Source organism: Amblyomma mixtum, chromosome 9, assembly GCF_055824585.1.
Source record: "Amblyomma mixtum isolate Tamu chromosome 9, ASM5582458v1, whole genome shotgun sequence".
Taxonomy (NCBI): Eukaryota; Metazoa; Arthropoda; class Arachnida; order Ixodida; family Ixodidae; genus Amblyomma; species Amblyomma mixtum.
In genome coordinates, this window is record NC_143020.1 from 28,384,003 (window position 1) to 28,402,928 (window position 18,926).

The 18,926-nt window shown below is 44.2% G+C and overlaps 1 protein-coding gene across 5 annotated transcripts in view; it reads right to left on the reverse strand.

The window, feature by feature from the left end:
* The window catches only part of LOC149328607 (uncharacterized), a 126,694-nt gene that overhangs the window by 57,383 nt on the left and 50,385 nt on the right, over nucleotides 1-18,926 (reverse strand). For all 5 annotated transcript variants that reach the window (XR_016285872.1, XR_016285870.1, XR_016285869.1 and 2 more), the window contains one exon: nucleotides 2,097-2,230. Coding sequence is in view for 2 of the 5 variants with exons in the window: in XM_089562291.1 (XP_089418417.1) it covers nucleotides 2,097-2,230 (134 nt within the window). In the remaining 3 variants the exon portion in view is untranslated. The remainder of the gene's footprint in view (nucleotides 1-2,096; nucleotides 2,231-18,926) is intronic.

The following is an 18,926-nucleotide window of genomic DNA, read 5'->3' on the forward strand; positions in this document are numbered from 1 at the left end:
AAAGCTAAAAGATGAGAAATTTATCTGCACTGGAAACACAGCCTGGGATAATATCGTGCACTGAGAAGTTGCTACGCCAACTGAAACCTAGGAATTGTGAGACAGGGAGGATGTTACTCCATCTGATGTTTCACTCAACCGACATTCCACCATTATCTGTCATAAATTAGTGTCGGATAATGCTTCTTCTGTCTAGCTACCCTAGTTACCTTAGCAATAGAACATAACTGAACTGAAATCTCATTTTCACAGATTACGACAAATTTATACTGCTTTGCGCATAGCAGAACAGTACGGGCAGCTAAGTGTTCACTTTGTACAAATGATAGTTAAGCGAGAGTAAGCTAAATGGCCCGTACTTACACACCCCAGTCACATACTAAAGAATGACTACTTACCCAAATGCACAAACGTTTTTGTCTAAAACCGTAGCACAAAGCTAGCATACAATTTTACGTCACCGCTATTTATATTTTTTTCCCCTCACCAAACTGTTTCGTACCGCTCCGTCACATGTACAAGTTCTAGCAAGAACGTTATTAAACGTTATTTGATTGTGTCATACAATATATGATGTAATGAATTTTAAGAGGGCACACGGCTTTGAGCAAAAATTTCTTGTCTTTTGATGTATTTAGATTAAATATTTTCAACAGGTTACAAATAATTTTATGACTACTCTCAAAAAATTTCAGTTATATCTGCAGAAAATTATTTTCTAATACATATTTTTCTCTCTGAATCTTGTGAAAAGGGCGTAGAGTTAAGAAAATGCACCAGAAAGTTGGTTTAACATTCAATGCACTGGCACGCAACAGGTGAAGACATTCTTAGAAGTTTTTTTTCGCAGTTCAAAAATTTTGGTTTCAATTTATTTTCGATGCAGAGTACCTGTTGGCATATCCAGAGTGAGAAGGAAATTTCATATTAAAAATTTGAAAAACGAATCTCTTCACCTGTAGTATGGTCCTAAAAATTTAACAAAACAAACAAGGTCAAAATAGAGAAAACAGTCATGAATAAATCTGCTCTGTAAGGTGAGTGCCTAGAAAGAAAACTATAACGGAGAAAAGTGCGAATTGTTCAATCGTTTTCCCGTAATGCACAGCTGCTATGGCTCACAAAACAATTTTTTTAAAGCACTTCCCGGTCGATTTCAGCAATGAAACTTCAGGACAGCATACAAAACAAAGCATACAAGCGGAAACAAGATTTTTTAAAAAATAAATTTTTTTTGGCCATTTTTTGGGGGGATTTCAAAGCCATGTCCCCTTTTAAAGGGGATGCGAAGGGGATGTGGCTTTCCGAGATGAATTTTTTATTTTTTTGTCTTAGAGTGATGAAATCTGACACCCTTACTGAGAAGTGCACGTAGTGCAAAAATAAAAATTTTCATTTATATATCCTATGTAGCTTTGACATTATAAATTATTATGCGCTTTATTGCTTTACCAAACTTGCAGAAATCCTGGCGTGACAACAAAACAAGGTGGGAACCTAGAGTCACTCTTAAATTTTAGCCAATGGATTGGTTCATGGAGTGAAATTCTCCAAATATATCTATCTATCTGAGCCATTTCTACACAGAACATTGCACTAATGTTGCATGTGTAATGCACTAGTTACCATCATGACAAATTAGTGATGGAGTGAAAAAATGAGACAGTAATTCAGAAATACAGGAATGTCACTGGATGCAGATTTTACCAAATTACACAATGCAACAAAGCACACGAATATCCATGAAGCCATTGTCGTGCTATGCTTTTTGCAAACAGGGCAATCAGGTCAAAAAATGCTTCTGAGAAAACTGGCATTTTCAGAGATCTCAGCCAGTTTTCCCCTACCTACGGTAACAAAAAATAGTTTTTAAAGTAATTTCTGGGCTTTTCTCAGAACAAAATCTTTTGGAATATAATTACAGAAACCTTATACTAAATACGAAATCTGGTGTTTTCTAAAATGCAATTTTTTTTCTCTAAATTTTCGCGATGTGAAAGCCACGTGCACCCCTTGAATGCATTGCGCAAGTCAAAAATACAAGAAATGTATGACATTAACTTTGGATGCATTTCACCCCACAGTACGGGTCTCACCTTTGCATTCACGTCGGTGCAAATGCCTTTTTGACGCGCTTGTTCCTTGACTTCTTTCAGGCTGCTAGCGTAGGCCATTTTCTTTATTTTGTGGTCCGTGCTCCATATCTTGACAATAGGCGCTGATGCAGTTTCTGCAACAGTGGAGAGCACATTAATTAAACAGCTGGAATGCTAATACAAAAGATAAGTCCAACTGAAGTACAGCCGGCCAAATCTTTAGCTGGCGTGCGTTACGGCCGCTTTTTCTGCGCTCCTGCTCTTTACGACGAAGCAAACTTTCGGAAAGCTCCTTATTAAGCACGGACTAAGTGAGCCTGTGCTTAGAGTTGATATTTTCGCATGTTTGCTCCCTCACAAGGGGCAGGAGCACGGAAAACGCGGCCATCGCGCACGCCAGCTAAAGATTTGGCCGGCTGTACCTTCCGTCCAACTCAGCAAGAGACTGCAAGGAGGCATGTTCTGACAGAACAGCATTTTCAAGCTTCTCGTTTCATTGAATGCACTCAGTACTTAGAGAGGTTTATGTTTTATTTTTCAGCGTGTTTGCCACACCGCAGTCAGAAAGAGGGTCTAAGTGGAACTTCACAAGCAATCAGTCACCACACCATCAAATGCATAGTAGCATCAGTTAACAGTGACTGGTTAAAGAAACAGTCATATGGCTTTAGCATGGGCATAACAAATGACAAATGCTCTTCATATGCAGCACCAGAGTATAGCACGACACCTTTACATCAGTTTGTTCGGTTTGTACTTTAATGGCAAATTCAGGGTTATTTTTGAACATACTGAGCTGATACTGCCGCCACACTGCCTAGTCCCCCCCACCTTTTGAACAAAAACCCTTTTTCAAAATACTGACTAGAAGCATTTTAAAACACCAAAAACCAAAAAACTGAAACCAAAAATGGGTTTCGACAAAAGTGCGACGCTGCGATGGAACAGACTATGACGTCACAGATACAGTCATAAAACCTACTGTGTGCACCAATTGGTTTGGACTGTAAGTGATATCTTGGATCAAAAGTTGTTGAATTGACCAAAAACAAGCTCAAATTTGTTTACATCTGCAAACGTGGAGTGAATGTCGACGGGCGTGCAAACTGTGTTGTCATAGACTCAATGCTGCCCATAGAAATCTCTTCGACTGAGGCTACAAAACGGCAAAATTTTGAATTCAAGAAATTGAATTGAAAATTGTTTAGCAGTTGCAGGCAGATACCACATGGTGATCCATATATACAAATGTCTTACGCAGGGAAGCTAGTCAGTAGGGAGTTTATTAGCGCAAGGAAAACTTAGGCCAAAAAGCACCAAAACAATGTGTAAATTTGGTTGCTTTTTGTATCCTGGGTGAAATCGGGTGGGGTGATGCGAAATTCTGCCTATCAGAAAACATTAAACAATACCAAAAACAGTGTAAAGAGCTGGAAAAGTATACGACATGTAAATATGACAAAACTATAAATATGATGTAATAAAACAAGGTAAAAGAAATCTTGCTTTTAAAGAAAAAAAATCCGGTAGGCCTTGCCTGACCAAGCGGGTGAGCAGTTCTCTCCGACCATGCTTGGCTATGGTGCCCTCTTGCCTGTGCCAAGGTACCCTTTCAACAAGTTACACCGTTAAAAAAAAAACTTCATATGTTCATAGAATCCAGTGCTATTTAAGAATTTTATAACACCACCAAATGACACAGTATGCTCATTACCTAACAAAACGGAAGGATGGAATGAAATATGATATTTGTAAAATTCGCTAAATGAGTGCGATAGTCTCCTTCATAAAATAGATAGGTTAAAAAGATATTTTCATAGACTAGAAGAAGACGAAGCGGACAGTGGTGCGCAAGCGAACACTTGTGTTACGACCAGGGGGTGTATTAAGACTACGACGGGAGACCGAGAACCAGCTGGGTCCACTTTCCGAGCACGAGACACACATACACCTTGTCCTCCTCATCTTCTGCGTAGTCAGCGGTGCCGACCAAATAGAATAGGCATCACCTCGTCATGGGCATCACAACTTGCATTGCACTAGACCAGCAGCCATTAAATCATCTCATCCCCGTCTGTCATCACGTCCCATTCTTCAACAGGCTGCCATGTAACATTTGGTGGAGGTGCTGGCAGTCCTTTTCCTCCCAATCCCAGAGCTCAAAGCCTGTCGTCCGTCGAGGTCTTCGGTTGCACACTCGTGGTTCGCACCTCTTACTCAAGCCTGCCAGATGTGACCCAACGTCGCCGCTCTCTTCCGCGCCACCCCCGGCTCCAACCAGAGAACATGACATGACAAGTGCGACCCACTAATCTTCTGCGACTGGTGGCTATGCAGTCTTCGTGGACAAGGATTCATCTGCTAATCATAAGCTCATCTCTTCCATCGTGGTGGCAAGCCCTTCAGCATCTTCTCTTTGTTCAAACACTCTGTCACGCCCATCGTCATGTTCTGCTTCTTATCATGAGAGCCATTCTTCCAGTTCGCAATTGGGACAATTGCTCAGTAGCCCCACGTCATGTCACGAACTAGAAGAAGTGGACAGTGAAGAAGATGAAACACTTCAGTTGAGTCAGCAGCCATTAAATCATCTCATCATCGTATGTCACCATGTCTCATTCTTTGTCTGGTTGCCATACTATAACAATACGAATCTCTGAACACGACACACAACAGTAGTCACAATCCAACAGTTGTGCTCCCAAAAGCAAGTAGTCGTGTGTTAGGTTATATCTGGAACGTACAACTTCGTAGAGCCGGCTTTGAAGTGAAAGCTTCACTACAGTACCTAGAGCAGCCTTCGCCGTATGACCAGTTTTCACCTTCAAGCAATTTAGAGGCCAAACCACTGTAGAGTCGTGGTATGTTGCTATGGTGCTACACCAGGGTGGTCCTTAAGGTCAGAGGTCAGGTCAAAGGTACAAACAATTTTACCGATGAGCTTTCACTTTCTAACCAGGTTCAAGAGTAGTTGAACCATACCTAATTTTTTTGTATTCATTTTTAGAATTGGTTTAATCAGATGTAACAGTATTTTGCTCACTCTTCGATTCAAGCTCCCATTTGGAGAGCACCGCCAAGGCTGTGGCATGTTGAAAGTTGCGCGTCCGCGCCGTGGGTGCCGCCACGGTAAAAACGTTTGCAGCGATCCTGGTACCGGCGGTAAACACGGCTGCAGTTAATCTTAATAAAAGTGAAATTTTTCAACCACTATCAATAACAAAAACATGCTTATGAACTAAATTATAACCAGCCATAGGTATTAAAAATAAGATATCAAATAAATTAGTTGCGAAAATGACGCCGCGGGTAACAAGGCAGCAGACGACAAGCAGACGACGCCCAGACAGCCGCGCAAGCGAAAACGGCGACATTCGCACTGCAGCAGCGTCATTGGCGTCATGTCGAGTCATACAGTGAGCTTTTCTTGGAGTCTTTATAGTAAGCACTAGCACTGCAGCATATTACGTTGCCCCTAGCCCAATGCACTGTGATTTCTTCTGTACGAGCCAAAGGTTGAAAATTTTCGCTTCGTTTCTCTGTGTGTGTTTATCCATAGCCACAGACTGATGCATTTCAATACATGTCAGATGTTTTACTTCCCTGCTATTTACCTGAATCTGTAATCTTACAAAGTCGTGTACAAGCCTATATTCAGTCAGCCGCCGCCGCGGCTTCAGCCGCCGCGGCAGGGATCAAACCCGCGTATTTCGGGCAGCAGCCGAGCACCATAACCACTGAGCCACCGCGGCGGCAGTATGCACAAATAAATAAATCCTTGAAAAAACTGAGCTCTCCATAACACACTGCAGTGTGAACTTCTTTAGTGAAGGCTAGCCTCGAGCTGTAGGGAACACATATGAGCTTGGACCAGGCTGTACCTGACTGCACCAACCCTACGGGGCAACAAGAACGCAAGTCAAAACGTGCTTACCTATTCGACAGACGATGAAGGTGCGCCTTGTGCAACTGCTAGCCCTGTGCATGCATCCTCTGCGCTTGATACAACGATTGGTCTGTGGGGCATTAGAAGAGAAAGGTCGTCAATAACTCGCACGACATGTCAGTGAAATCTCGTTTACCTGTGTAACTGGAATGGCGCTCACAAGCCTGGTGCAGCTCTGTGGAGAATCGCGAGCACGGTGGCCACGAGCAAAAAATAAAAAATACGTGCCGCGCCTTTCGCTCAGAAAAAGATGTTTCGCCTGTTTTGGCACGTCTCGCAAAAACAACTGCCTCTGGAGGCGGCGCGACCAATTCTACTGTTGTGTTTCTTTGGAGAGGATTTTCCCCCATTTGCAGAGGGTCGCAGTAGGTCGGATGGGAAGAAACTGTAGAGCGTCATGACCAGAGCAGCGAGAGGGTGCACCGTGCAGACAAATGTGCCCCTCTCATGTTTTCAATTCAGCATGAAGGTCAGCATTTCTTGTTTCTTTTTATTTTCCCTCTTGGAAGTTGTCTGTTCTGTCTTACTCCATCTTCTGGGAAACTATCCTATGCTTGGCTTCTGTTCCTGACACAGGAAGGCGGGAAATTCCACTGGAGCAATACCTCTCCTTTGGGGAGGATCGATGTGAGCCAGGCAGTGTATGCATGACTCAACTGTCCATCCCGAGGACATGGATTCACACCCAGCCAGGGCAACCACGTTTCCAAGGAGGCGAAACACAAACAGCCCTTGTATGCTGTTCAATGTCAGCGCATGTTAAAGAACCCCAGGTGGTCAAATTATTCCGGAGCCTTATACTACAGCGCCTCTCTTTCCTTTCCCACTCCCTTCTTCATCCGTTCCCCCACTGTGTGGTGTCCACCGAAAGTGACAGATAATGCCTTTTTTTATTTCCGACAACCAATTATTATTATTATTATAGTGCATGCATGGGAGCACTTCTAGCCCCATCAGAACATCACGTCACCTCTTTAATTCTCTGAGCGTTCAACAGATCTCTTCTACCAACTGCAATAGAAAGAATTCATTTCTGAGCTAGTTGGTGGAACATGCCAAAATACAGCTGACAAATAAACACCACACAAAAAAAGGACGTACACAAGGCCGAACACGAGGACGTACACGAGTACGTACACCAGCCTCATGTACGTCCTTTCTTACTGTGTGGAGTTTGTCAGCTGTATTTCTGGTGCAGTAGAAAATTGGAACCATCTACCAGCAGTATTGTTAACAAATTTAACTCAAATAAATTCAAACAGGCATTAATCAAACTTTGCCACAAATAAATATACTGAATATATGTCTCGACCCAGCACTTTGACTAGTAAAATTTGTTTTTTTATTATTGCTCCTGCTTCCTATAAGCCTATCTGCCACTCTGCATTGACTAGCATTGTACTGTATCATTTGCACTGTATTTATTATATCAGACCCCATTGTATTGTACTACAGTATGTTGTATTTTATCAGCATTGTATAATTCCCTACTGTATTTATTTTGTCCCACCTCCCCTTATGTTAAGCCCCAACAGTGGCCTTTAAAGATGCACTGAACAGGAATCTGAACTAGTCTTTTCATCATGGGAACTCGATCTACACGTACCGAGCAAAGAGAAACCTCGAATTATTTCCCTGAGCGGCCGATTTCCTAAATTTAAAGGGACAGTGAGGAGAGCTCTATTAATATTTCTTTTTAAAGCAAAATCCGATAGTTTGGCATTTTATGGCTTTGCTGCCACTTGGCCGGCGGCGAGGGATGCATTTATTTCTAAGAAATTTGGATTCGAAGTTTAAAACGTTTTTACCGCCGCTCTGATTCAAACTTGGGATTCTCTTATGTCGACACAGGACTAGGTGACGTGAGACATGACGTGAACATGACATAACGCAGACTCCGTGATTTCTGACGGCCAGCAGCGCAGCCTAGCAGCAGCTGAAAAGAAAGCTACCGCCGGCCGCACGTTGAAGGCATCTATCGGCTATTGCAGTCGTCGCCACTGTCGCTTCGTTTACGTTTGCACCGAAGTTTTGCCAGCGTTACGATGGATCCCACTCTCAAAGTTGTCAACAAAGTTCTAGCAAAAAGACACCTTTAGCATACCGTGTACCTTGTTACCGTTAGCAGAATACCAGGAGCCCGCCTACCTTCGGTGAGCAGGCGCTGATTGGTCCCGATGCCACAGGCTCGCGCGTAGCTGCCGTGTACGTGGCGCCATCTGGCGACGTCAAGGAGATTTGCCCATGCATTGGCTGCGCCTCAGTGCTTCGTGGCTTCTCGTGTCCTAGTGTTCCTAGAAGCATTGGTTCTAGCAACACTGTTTTGTCCTCTGACGTCATCACGCTTGTACTTGCAAGTTTGGCCTGTGGCGGCAATACCTGTATTTTGGTTCTTGCTCTTTTCTACGTTACAAGAGCTTTGTTGTCAGTATGAGTGGCGTTTTCGTAATCGGGAGCTGGTATTCTGTCAATACAAGCCAACTTCAATTTCTCCTCAGTGTCCCTTTAAATCAGATTAAACGTCCCGCGACTCTTTGCTTTCGCCAATCACTACGTATCATTCCGCCGATGGCAGAGCAGCAAGCCGCCACGGGACTGGGTGAAAGTTTGGTCGACTCATCTCACCATCTGCGGGGAATTAAAAAAAATGCAGGAGCCGGGACGTTTAATCGAATTTAAATTAGGGGAATTGGCTACACAGGGCAAATTCGAAGCTTCTAAGAATTCTCGGAACGTGTAGATCGAGCTCCGGCGGTTAAAATACGAGTTCAGATTCCTCTTCAGTGCACCTTTAAGGGTAAAATAAATGATGAAGCAGAGTAGTCGCATAATGTGTACATGTTTTGTTTTGAGGTCTTTTATCAAGTTCATCATGAGTTTGGCACAAATGCAATGCCGAAAAAAGTCACCCGTAGTGTCGCTTTGAATTTTTGCTACTTATGAGATATGAATGTTCCCCCCATTACTGGACTGAAATACAGACTTCCCATCTGTGTTTTATAAAATGAACGTTTTTCAGACAGTTTCCGTAAATTTACGGTCAAAATTAGAGGTTTTACTACCATCATGTAATTTTATAGTAGTGTGTAAATTCATGGATTCAATTCTTTCACTCGTTCCGCACGACCACATTACCGGTTGCATATTGTTATGCTATCTAATCAAACAGCATAAATTTATGTGTCCATCTTTTTTTTTTAGATAGTGCCAAGTCATGTCTAATCTCTTTCGGTTGTAAAAAGGACCATATGTTTTTTTGAAAAAAAATAAGACTTCCTTTCTTTTTAAAAACTGTTTTTTTTTCATGAACAGATTTCATTCAACAGATATTCAATATTCCAAGCACATTTTTCACCACACTTGTATCTGAACACTTCAGTACTTGCACCCCCTCATTTCTACATGATTTTTCAAATTTATGCACATTCTGCTATGTCCCCTCTCTCCTTGTTTCTGTTAAAGTGATCTGCTTTCATATTAACAAATAAAGGCGGAAGTTATTGGCATTGTTATAATGAAATTGCAATAATTTGTAATTATTCAGTAATGAGGTATCAATTACTTTCCTGGCCAAGTAATTTTCTGACAATGAATTAGCAGCAATGTCATTTAGAATACTCATTACTTTTGAAGCTTTTCAAGTTCAGCTTGCCCCGTGGTCACATGTACGAGTCAGGCCAGCTTTAACCAGCTGATTTCGAATGTGACAACCTCCATCAGGTCAGAATTGGCCCCTCTTCGTACGGCTGTGCAGTACATCGGCCCATAAACACCCCATAAATCATAAATAGGCTGCGTTCTGCGATTCAAAAGCAGCCCACAATGTCTTAATTCTGCTTTACGTCATGGCGATCACGAGCAACTTGTAGACGAAATAGGACATCTTCAAGATGTCTTGTTTCACACAGGAAGAAAGTCATGAAATCATCTTCCAGTGGCTACCAAGACACTGTGGCATTATCGGAAACGACGCAGCTCGCGCTGCAGCTCGATCGGCGCACGGCGGTACCAACGTTGTCCGGATACCACTGATGAGAGCCGACACAGCAAGACATCTGCAAGTGCTTGGCCGAAATGAGATTCTAGCGTCATCGCCTTGTCTGAAAACTTGACTTGCTGTCTGCGCTGCCTCGACCCCTTACTTCAACTCAATCCTCTGCCCGACCTCTGCAGCTGCGATGCTGTTGTGTCGCCTGTGGCTGGGAGTGGCCTTTACAAATGCCTACTCCCACTTAATCACAATGGCAGACTCTCCTGCGTGTGAGAACCGCGGGTACGACAAGACTACTGAGCACCTACTCAGTGGCTGCCCTCAGTTTGAGCGTGAGCGCGTCCTGGCTGCAAAGCTCTGCCGCTTAGATCCTTGTCCACTCACAGAAGGCTAGATTCTAGGTCCTTGGACTAAACCCTCATTGCAGAGGAGCCATTGCGAAGGCGTTTCTCAAGTTCTTGAAGGACACAGGATTGAGTTCTAGGTTATAAACTTTTCAGTGTGTGCCCTGTGTACCGTTAGTAATGGCTTAATAGTGTATTATATTTAGCCTGCTCTCATTTGTTGCTGATGTCACGGCATAAATCATGAGAGGCAACTTCGGTTTTTCTCACTGTGACTGAACCTGTCTTGGGTTCATTATGCGTATGCTGCTTTAACTTGGTTTGGTTTATGGGGTTTAACGTCCCAAAGCGACTAAGGCTATGAGAGACGCCGTAGTGGAGGGCTCCGGAAATTTCGACCACCTGGGGTTCTTTAACGTGCACTGACATCGCACAGTACACGGGCCTCGAATTTCTCCTCCAAAGAAATTCGGCCGCTGCTTTAGCTAACATGGGTAGCTGGTTCCCTAATGCTTTTTCCCATTCCGAATTCTGTGACAAGCAAAGCATCCTAGCTTTACAAGTGCACGCAACACAAAGAGTGTTGTCGCGACTGGCAAGTCCCAAAAAAATCATTTCTTCTATTGGAAAGTAAACACAGTAAAAGAAAAAAATTGACCATTAGTAGTGGTGAAAGCCAGTATGCACTGCTATCCCAACAATCTAGTTTAATGTTATTTTATGTTTTCCTTTATAAATACTAGGAAAACAACATAATAAACCAGACCGTGTTCATAGGTGAATGGCAAAACCTTCAAGCCCTGTTTTCTTCCAATCTGAAGTGAAAGTAGCGTATGCACATGGATCACAGCCAGCATCCAGTGTTCCAGTGCGCCCAGTCGTTCCCAGTGACATCTCATCACTGCCAGCATGATTTTCAGCACGTACCTGTGCCGACATCATGCACAGCACCATTCACATTGTGGTGATGTCATTCCAGCAGTTCCAGTGCAACTAAGAACTATTGAGTACACACCACCACTACCAGGACCATTCTTTATAATGGGACGAGTAAAATCCCAGTGTTACCAGTGTCGCCCTAGTGGAAGCCCAAGGTCGCTGGAAGCTATTCTAGTATCCTCCAGCACAATACGAGTGCTACCAGTATTTTCCAGCATTACCAGTGAAAAAAACAATCCGGAAATACACTGGAAATTAATGCAAAACTCTGCTTCTTTGCAAGAGGAGCAGACGACTAAAAAGATAAGCAGCAGAGCATCCAATATAGCCATAACAAGCCTTCCACAAGCATTCGCTTTTTGTAGGTTTCAGTGAGCTGAGCCTTGAAGGTGGAGGTCTGTGATTGTTTACATTTTGCGATCCAGATTAGATAAGGAAAAAAAAGCACTCGTTAGCATCAGCGATATGCATGGATGATGCACAATTCTATACAGGAAGTCCCAATTCAGTCTCCGACTATGGGACGGACCTCCTCCTGAATACTTGTTTCCTGTAATCATGTTCATGCTCTAAATAAAAACAATTTTGATTCTGATAAAAAGGTCAGGACCATGAAGCATGTTGTTTCATGTTTGAGGTTTTCACTTCAAAGAGCCTTTGCCTTTTTATCGTTCACGGTATCAGCAGCCTCCCACTTGCTTTGCTGCTTCCCTTTTGCAAGCTAGGGAGGAAACAGACTTGGGCAAGTTCCCTGAACCACAACTCGTAACGTTTGCACAGCACAGGCCATGCAGAAACGACTTGAGCATGCGTTCGGGTGGGTTGTATGATACGGTCAACAAGTGCCAATCCGGAACACCACTGGTGCCATGAAAGAAGACTTTCTTATAACCTCTACAAAGACGTCCACTCTTCAGCTTCAGCAGAGCAAGGACACCGATGCCGTGAGCTACACCATGAATCAAGTTTGAAGTGCCACCAGTGCAGACAGGTGATTATGCCACCCCCGAGTTTCCTGCACTGTGCGGTATGGTGAAAACGTTCTTTACTGTCTATGAAACGTGTGGTCAAAGACTTGCGGATGTTTTCAGGCAGCATCCATGTGTGCAACCTCCTGCACATATGTGGGCCTGCATCTCCTGGCTATACACAGTGTCTAAAAAGCGTTTCAAAACGTACGGTGGTGCCTTACGACCGCAGCCAGCCAATGATGACAAAGGTTGCACAAAGCACAAGTACTAGGGTGCAAGAAGGGGCTGATCATGTGATCACGGGTGAGTGCACATCCCACCCAACGACAAGGCAAGTAGCGTGCGGCACGTGCGAGCGGTGGACATATGATCAAGGAATGAGGTTGCAAGTCATAAGTGAAAGAAAGTCTTGCGAACCGCTCTCGCTGTAAAACAGCATACGTAGCGCAGAGGCTGTAGTCTTTGTGATATGCACGTCCCGTTCGAGCTCAGAGGTGAGGGTGACACCAAGGACTTTATGTTCATTGACCACTCAAGAATAGTACTATTAACCTTTTATGTGAGCCCAGCTGGTTGTTTGATTCTGGTCCCTTTCACTACCAGATTTTTTTTCCTGATTGACACCTGTCCACCTTGAATGCCTGATGGCTATTATGTTAAGCAACCTGTCAAATATGAAATCATAATCACAGCTCATGATTTCCCTGTAAACGATACAGTAATCAACAAATGGTTCGATACTGCAGTCAATACTTTCCATGATGTCATTATATTATACAGGAAAAATAGCTAGGGCCGAAGGACTGAATGGCGCAAAACTCCGGAAACTACTGCCAATGTATTACATTGCACGTTTCTGAAGAAAAATAAATTGTGTCTTGTCAGTTAAGAAATTTTGTAGTCATGCTACAATTTTGCCTTCGCCGTTATGCTCTCCAGTGTCACAATCAGCTTCCTGTGGCATACAAAATCAAATGCTTTTACAAAATAAAGAAGAAACACATCAGACTGGTTGCAGTTATTAATGGAGAAAGTACAGATAGAAAATACTACTTTGCTGCAGCGGCATTCATTGTATCTCAGAATATCCAATGCAATAGAGCACTTTCCGTTTCACATGCTCTCCACAAAGGATTTGCATTCATGTTTGCACAGATGCACCTATGAGCATGATTTCCTCTTTGTATGTTAAGGAAAACCACAGGTGGAAATCAGCAGAAATTCTTCCAACATAAACTGAGTTACATGAAGCACAGAAAAAATTTTTGTAGAGCACCTGCTCAGTGAACTCGACATGCCCTGAGTTTGTTTCTTTCCGGTTGATTCAACACAAACTCGCCAAGATGCCAACAGAATTTGAAAGTCATTTTTGGAAACATGGCAGGATCTGCTATGCTTCCCCTGCATCATGGTTTTCTGATGCCAGCAGGGCTACTGATGTTTACACTGAATCAAATGGTTTTTTGTAAGCTTAACCCTTTCACCGCCACTCCCGAGATAACTCGGGCTACCACATATGCACACCCCCTGCCGCTCCCGAGTTAACTCGTTTTGGCTTTTTAACTCACCCCCTGCCGCTCCCGAAAATACTTGTGTAAGAAAAAACGATGCAAACATGTAGCGCCATCTATGGAAAGAAGCTATAAACTCATAGATCTTGTAGGGTAAATTTTACACAACAGATAGCGCGCATGTTTCCACATCCGAGTCGCTTCGTTTTGGTTTCCGCACAGCAGCCATGTGAGGCAATGTGCCACACTCGTCCGCGCTTTGACGGACGAAGAAATTCAAAACTGCTTGTGAATTCGGAGTCCAATGATAATGAGAACGAGGAAGGAGCCCACCTAAGTACCTTGTCAAGTGATGACAGCGATGAAGTCCCTGTTCCACCGAAAAATCCGCGTAAGAAGAGGAAATTTGACAGGCAGGATTGGTGCCGGAAGATTTGATTCAGTACAACTAATATCAATAAGATTATCCTGAATAAACATGTCTACATGCCCTGCAGAGATTTTTAGTGTGTTACAAGCAAAATATTTCCAGGAAACTAACATGCAAAAAAAACCCGGCAGGGTATGTGCAGCTATGAGTAAACAAACCTGGCAGTGAAAGGGTTAAAGCCCACACGAAAAGAATGACTACATTCTGCACATATATTTCTACATAATGATTAACAATAAGAACCTCATATGTTTTTCACTATCACATGCACAAACCAGCATGTTCCCTTAGCACTTGATGTATAAAATTTCCCCCTGATCATATATAGTGTTACATGACGGCAAGCCGATGAACACAGGACTGCGTGAGCGATGGCGATGGAATGATTTAATGGCGACGGGCCTAGCATGAGCGCTCCGTATCGGCCACTCTGCCCACTTGGTCGTCTTCTAGTCCGTGACACTACCCGGGGCTACCAAGCGATCGTCCTGATCGTGTGAACTAGAAAAACAGTGACGATGAAACATGACAAGAAGACGTGACAATGGACGCGACAGGTTGGATGAACACAGAAGAGAAGATGCAGGGCTTGCCGTCATGAGAAAAAAGATGAGGAGATGATCGGATGAGTGCTGGTCCACAAAGCTTTCTGCACACACGTCACCTTGAGCCTACGGCCGAGGTCCGTGGGCGCACCAAATGGACATGGGCAGGAGGGCTGTGTGCTGACGTGTTTCAGATCGGGCGGGCCACATACGGTCTGGTCAGTAAGAGCAGTTCGTGGAGTCTTGTGGTCGGGGCAAGGGAAGTGACATGGGCGAACAGCGAGGTCGGTTGTGATCAGGTGGGCTGGGGCACAGCCGGGCAGTGCGGACCAGAAAGACAAGGCCGACGACCACGGCAGACGCAGCGCGCCGAAGCTCCGGGACCAGCACGCCGATGATCACCCCGCACCTCACACCAAATGTTACGTGACGGCAAGCGGATGAAGACAGGACTACATGAGCGATGGCGGTGGAATGATTTAAGTGCGGTGGGCCTCGCGCGAGCGCTCCGTGCCGCGTCACTGCCTATTTTGTCATCTTCTAGTCTGTGACAATATTAGCAAATCAGGAGGTGTCACGCAGCCATCAAACAATAACTCTCTAACATCACCAGATGTCACAGTGTATAGGTGCTTTCTCTTGAATTTTTTGTCGCAGAATTTTATACAACAGTGTGCCTTACATATGGCAAAAGACCAACTGTGTCGTCATTTGCTGTGCGTAGTAACTAAATATCAAAAGACAGCCAATGTAAACATCAAGCTGCCCTATAAGAACAAAGGGCTGTACTATGCATTTTTGCAGAAACTTTAGTGTGAAATGCAAAAAATTCTGAACAGAATGGGTAGAATTGCATATCTCCATAAGTTTCAATTTCAGTGCCCCGTCAGTCGGCATACACTTCCAGTCACCATGCACTTGTTGCAGTGTGCTCTGCGCGTGCCGTGCTCTTTCAAAATGACACCTGCCTGTGAGGCAAACCAGATGCGATGAAGAATCTAAGTTGTGTGCCACTGAATATGCCCTAGTGAATGCATCGTTGCGTACCACCTGATACCAGTAACTTTCAGCACAAACCTTTTTCGAAGAACGCAGCCCAGATGACGAAAGGCATTCATTCCAGCAGTTCATCGTGGGTGGTACAGCGCGAAACAGACAAAAGGCAAAAATAGAAAGCGACACACCCGAGTGCCGACTCGCGATTAATTTTTCTAACAAGCCCTGACCAGCATTGGTTATGTACAGAGGCAGCGACCGCCGCAAGCATGCAATTTCGTTCCACTAATAAAGGGAACTTCAAGGCATTTTTATAGTGATTACCATACGAACAAGTGCACATACCTGCCAACCTGAAGGCTTTCATATTTATAAAACCTTCGCAACTGGTGGGGGGGGGGAGATAGCACACATTTTTTTTTAAAGAAAAAAGTGTTGCACTTCTTTCAGTGTATGACGCGCTAGCACTGGAGCTTCTTCACACGTGAGGAAACACAAAACTGGTGAACAGGAAGTGATGAGTGTGGAATTTCAGTGCACTTGAAAAATGGAAGTATCACATGGAAGGAATCGGGGAAAGCGTGCACTGGCTTCAGAGCCTTGCCGAAGCGGCAATTAAGATGCCTTCTATAAATAAACAAACAAAAAATGTCCGCAACAATGCAATTGCCGTTCTAAACAGCGTGCAGCTTGGCTGGCTGACTGATAAGTGCAGCCGATAGCCGCTGCCACTCCGGCCTGGCGGTGAAGCTCCAAAAGCGAAGCTATGCAGCCAGACTCTTGACCGGCTTATCGCCGGGGCCTGCCGATCCTCAAAACACCTACGTGCATCTCAGAGGAGCACTGGAAGCAACGTAACAGGTAGTTCGGGCCAGGGGACGAATGTTTCGGCAAACAGTTTAACCTATGAGTTTCGGGAGCCTGTCTGAAATGACCGATGCCAGGCCCTGGGCATCCGAATAATGAGCTCCCAAGGACATAGTGCTACATGGGCATTTGGCGGGACTCTGGCGGCAGTCCGGATTATCTGCATTAACGAGGACCGAGGAGTAGGAATTAACAATGTTTTACTGCACAATGTTCCAGCTGCTGCTGCTAATTTCGCCTCGCTTGTGGTGGCGCAAGGTGATTGGCAAGGGTTTGGTTTTTTATAGAATTTCAAACGTTTCTCTCAAACATTTATTTTCCATAAAATTTGAGTCATGATTCGTAAAATCGTAATACAGGTCCAAATTCGTACATTTTACGAAAAAATTTGGAAGAGTTGGCAGGTATGACTGCACATCCTATAGACTGGTGTGACTTATGTATACTTTTTTTTTTCAGAAAATGTGCTGTTTGTAGGTGGGTGCGACTTGCACAGGTATAACTTCCAGATGAGATATTATAGTACTCTTCTCCTGGATATGGTATTCTGCCCGTATCTGTTACATTTGAGGTCTCGATGAATTGTGTATAAGTTGTGGTCAACCCTGTGGTTCACGGGCAAGTTACAATGCTCTATTGGAAGCTTCCCCTTCCATTCCGCCATTGCTAAGGCTCGAACTTGCAATGTTGGTGGCTGCTTATCATTGCTACCTTGTATTTCAGCAGCATCAACAGCGTGCGACAAGCAGTAATCTGCATTGCGGCCACTTTCTGTCATCATCACGGTCAATTGCGCTGCGTGAGGTTGTAACCACAGGTCGGACCGAAGGTCTGGTGACCGTGAAAACACAAAAAAAAGTGAGCTTTCTTCGGTGCCCAACGTCGTTCGCAGGCAATGCAGCAGGATGTTCGAACTGACAGTGAAGCGTCGTGTGAAATGGTGTCGGCAACCCCGCTGAGCCTTTATCAACATAACAGAGATGACCTACAAGGTGCGTAGTGATCATTTTGTGTCAGCCATCTTAAGTTGCAGCTTTTGGACGAAGCCACTCGTGACTCGTGAGATAGTTATGTGCCTCTAGGGATTTCTTTGCTTTGAGTTCATGCATCACATAGCAAGTTGTGTGCACCAAGTAGCCCTTGATACCAGACATTTCAACCTTTCGCACAACATGAATGTCGAAGGACAGTTGATCGCTTGTGAGCAAAAATGGGCCAACGCTGCTGTACAAGGCTTCTTTCCTTCGTACAGAGGGCAAAACGCTTGTCTAGGACATTTTCTGGGCGTGTTTCAGGCTGAACACGCGACATCTAGCGATAACATTTGGTTAAAAATGGTCTGGATGTAAGCATGTGCCGTTAAACTCATAGGATTTCATCGTCATTTTTTGCTTTCCTGGTCACAGTGGCTTTACGAACTGCTGAACACACAGTTCGATCGTCCTAGGCTAGAGTTTTGCCTTCTGTACCTTTTCCTGGCTACTGTGTCCAAGCCTTGCACGTAGTCACCTAAGTGACTACGTGTGTAGGATGTAGGACGTCTAGGATATTAATGCAGTTTATATCCAATAGTAGGAGCTCACACAGCTTGGTTCGTCGATATGGCGTAAGAGGTGGCCAGCATGGTTGACAGCACTACCCTAGCTGTCGCTGTCGCATGTGTGACGTCATTGTAAATACTACCTATACAAGGTTGCAAGCTTTCTGAGCACAATGCTGACGCCACTTTAAGCAGACATACAGTTACACCATCTTCAAATGCAGGTTATCAACTGGGCACTGCATACTTCATTACTTTTACCACAAGAACAGTAGCAGGATTACCACAACTATGGTGGCAACATTCCTGATTTTAATGCAACACTGCTAGAGATGACATTGAGGAGAAAAGCCGTGCGTGTTGTCACACTAATTCAGGATTGGTCGGCAGAGGTTGTGACATCACATAAGTCAACCAATGGGAGCGAGGTGTGATGTCAGACACGGTGAGTCAAGAAGTTGGCGGGGTGCCAGCTGCGCAAACGTCAGGGTGTGTAGAAAGTTTTCACTGCTCTGTGGTTGGCGCATCGATTCATGTGAGAGGGTGCATGACATGGCTGTGGGAGTAGAGAAGTGGCAAAGCAGCGCTTATCTAAAAGAAAGAGGCATCAAGATTGATGAGTGTGTACCATAATGGTGCTTTTAGAGTTGCAAAGAAGGGCTAAGTGACTTCTAAGGAGTTGTGTTCGACTTCCTAAGGATTGGTTAGGAGTTTGCAATTTTTTCACAACCAAACCTATTATGGAGCGTT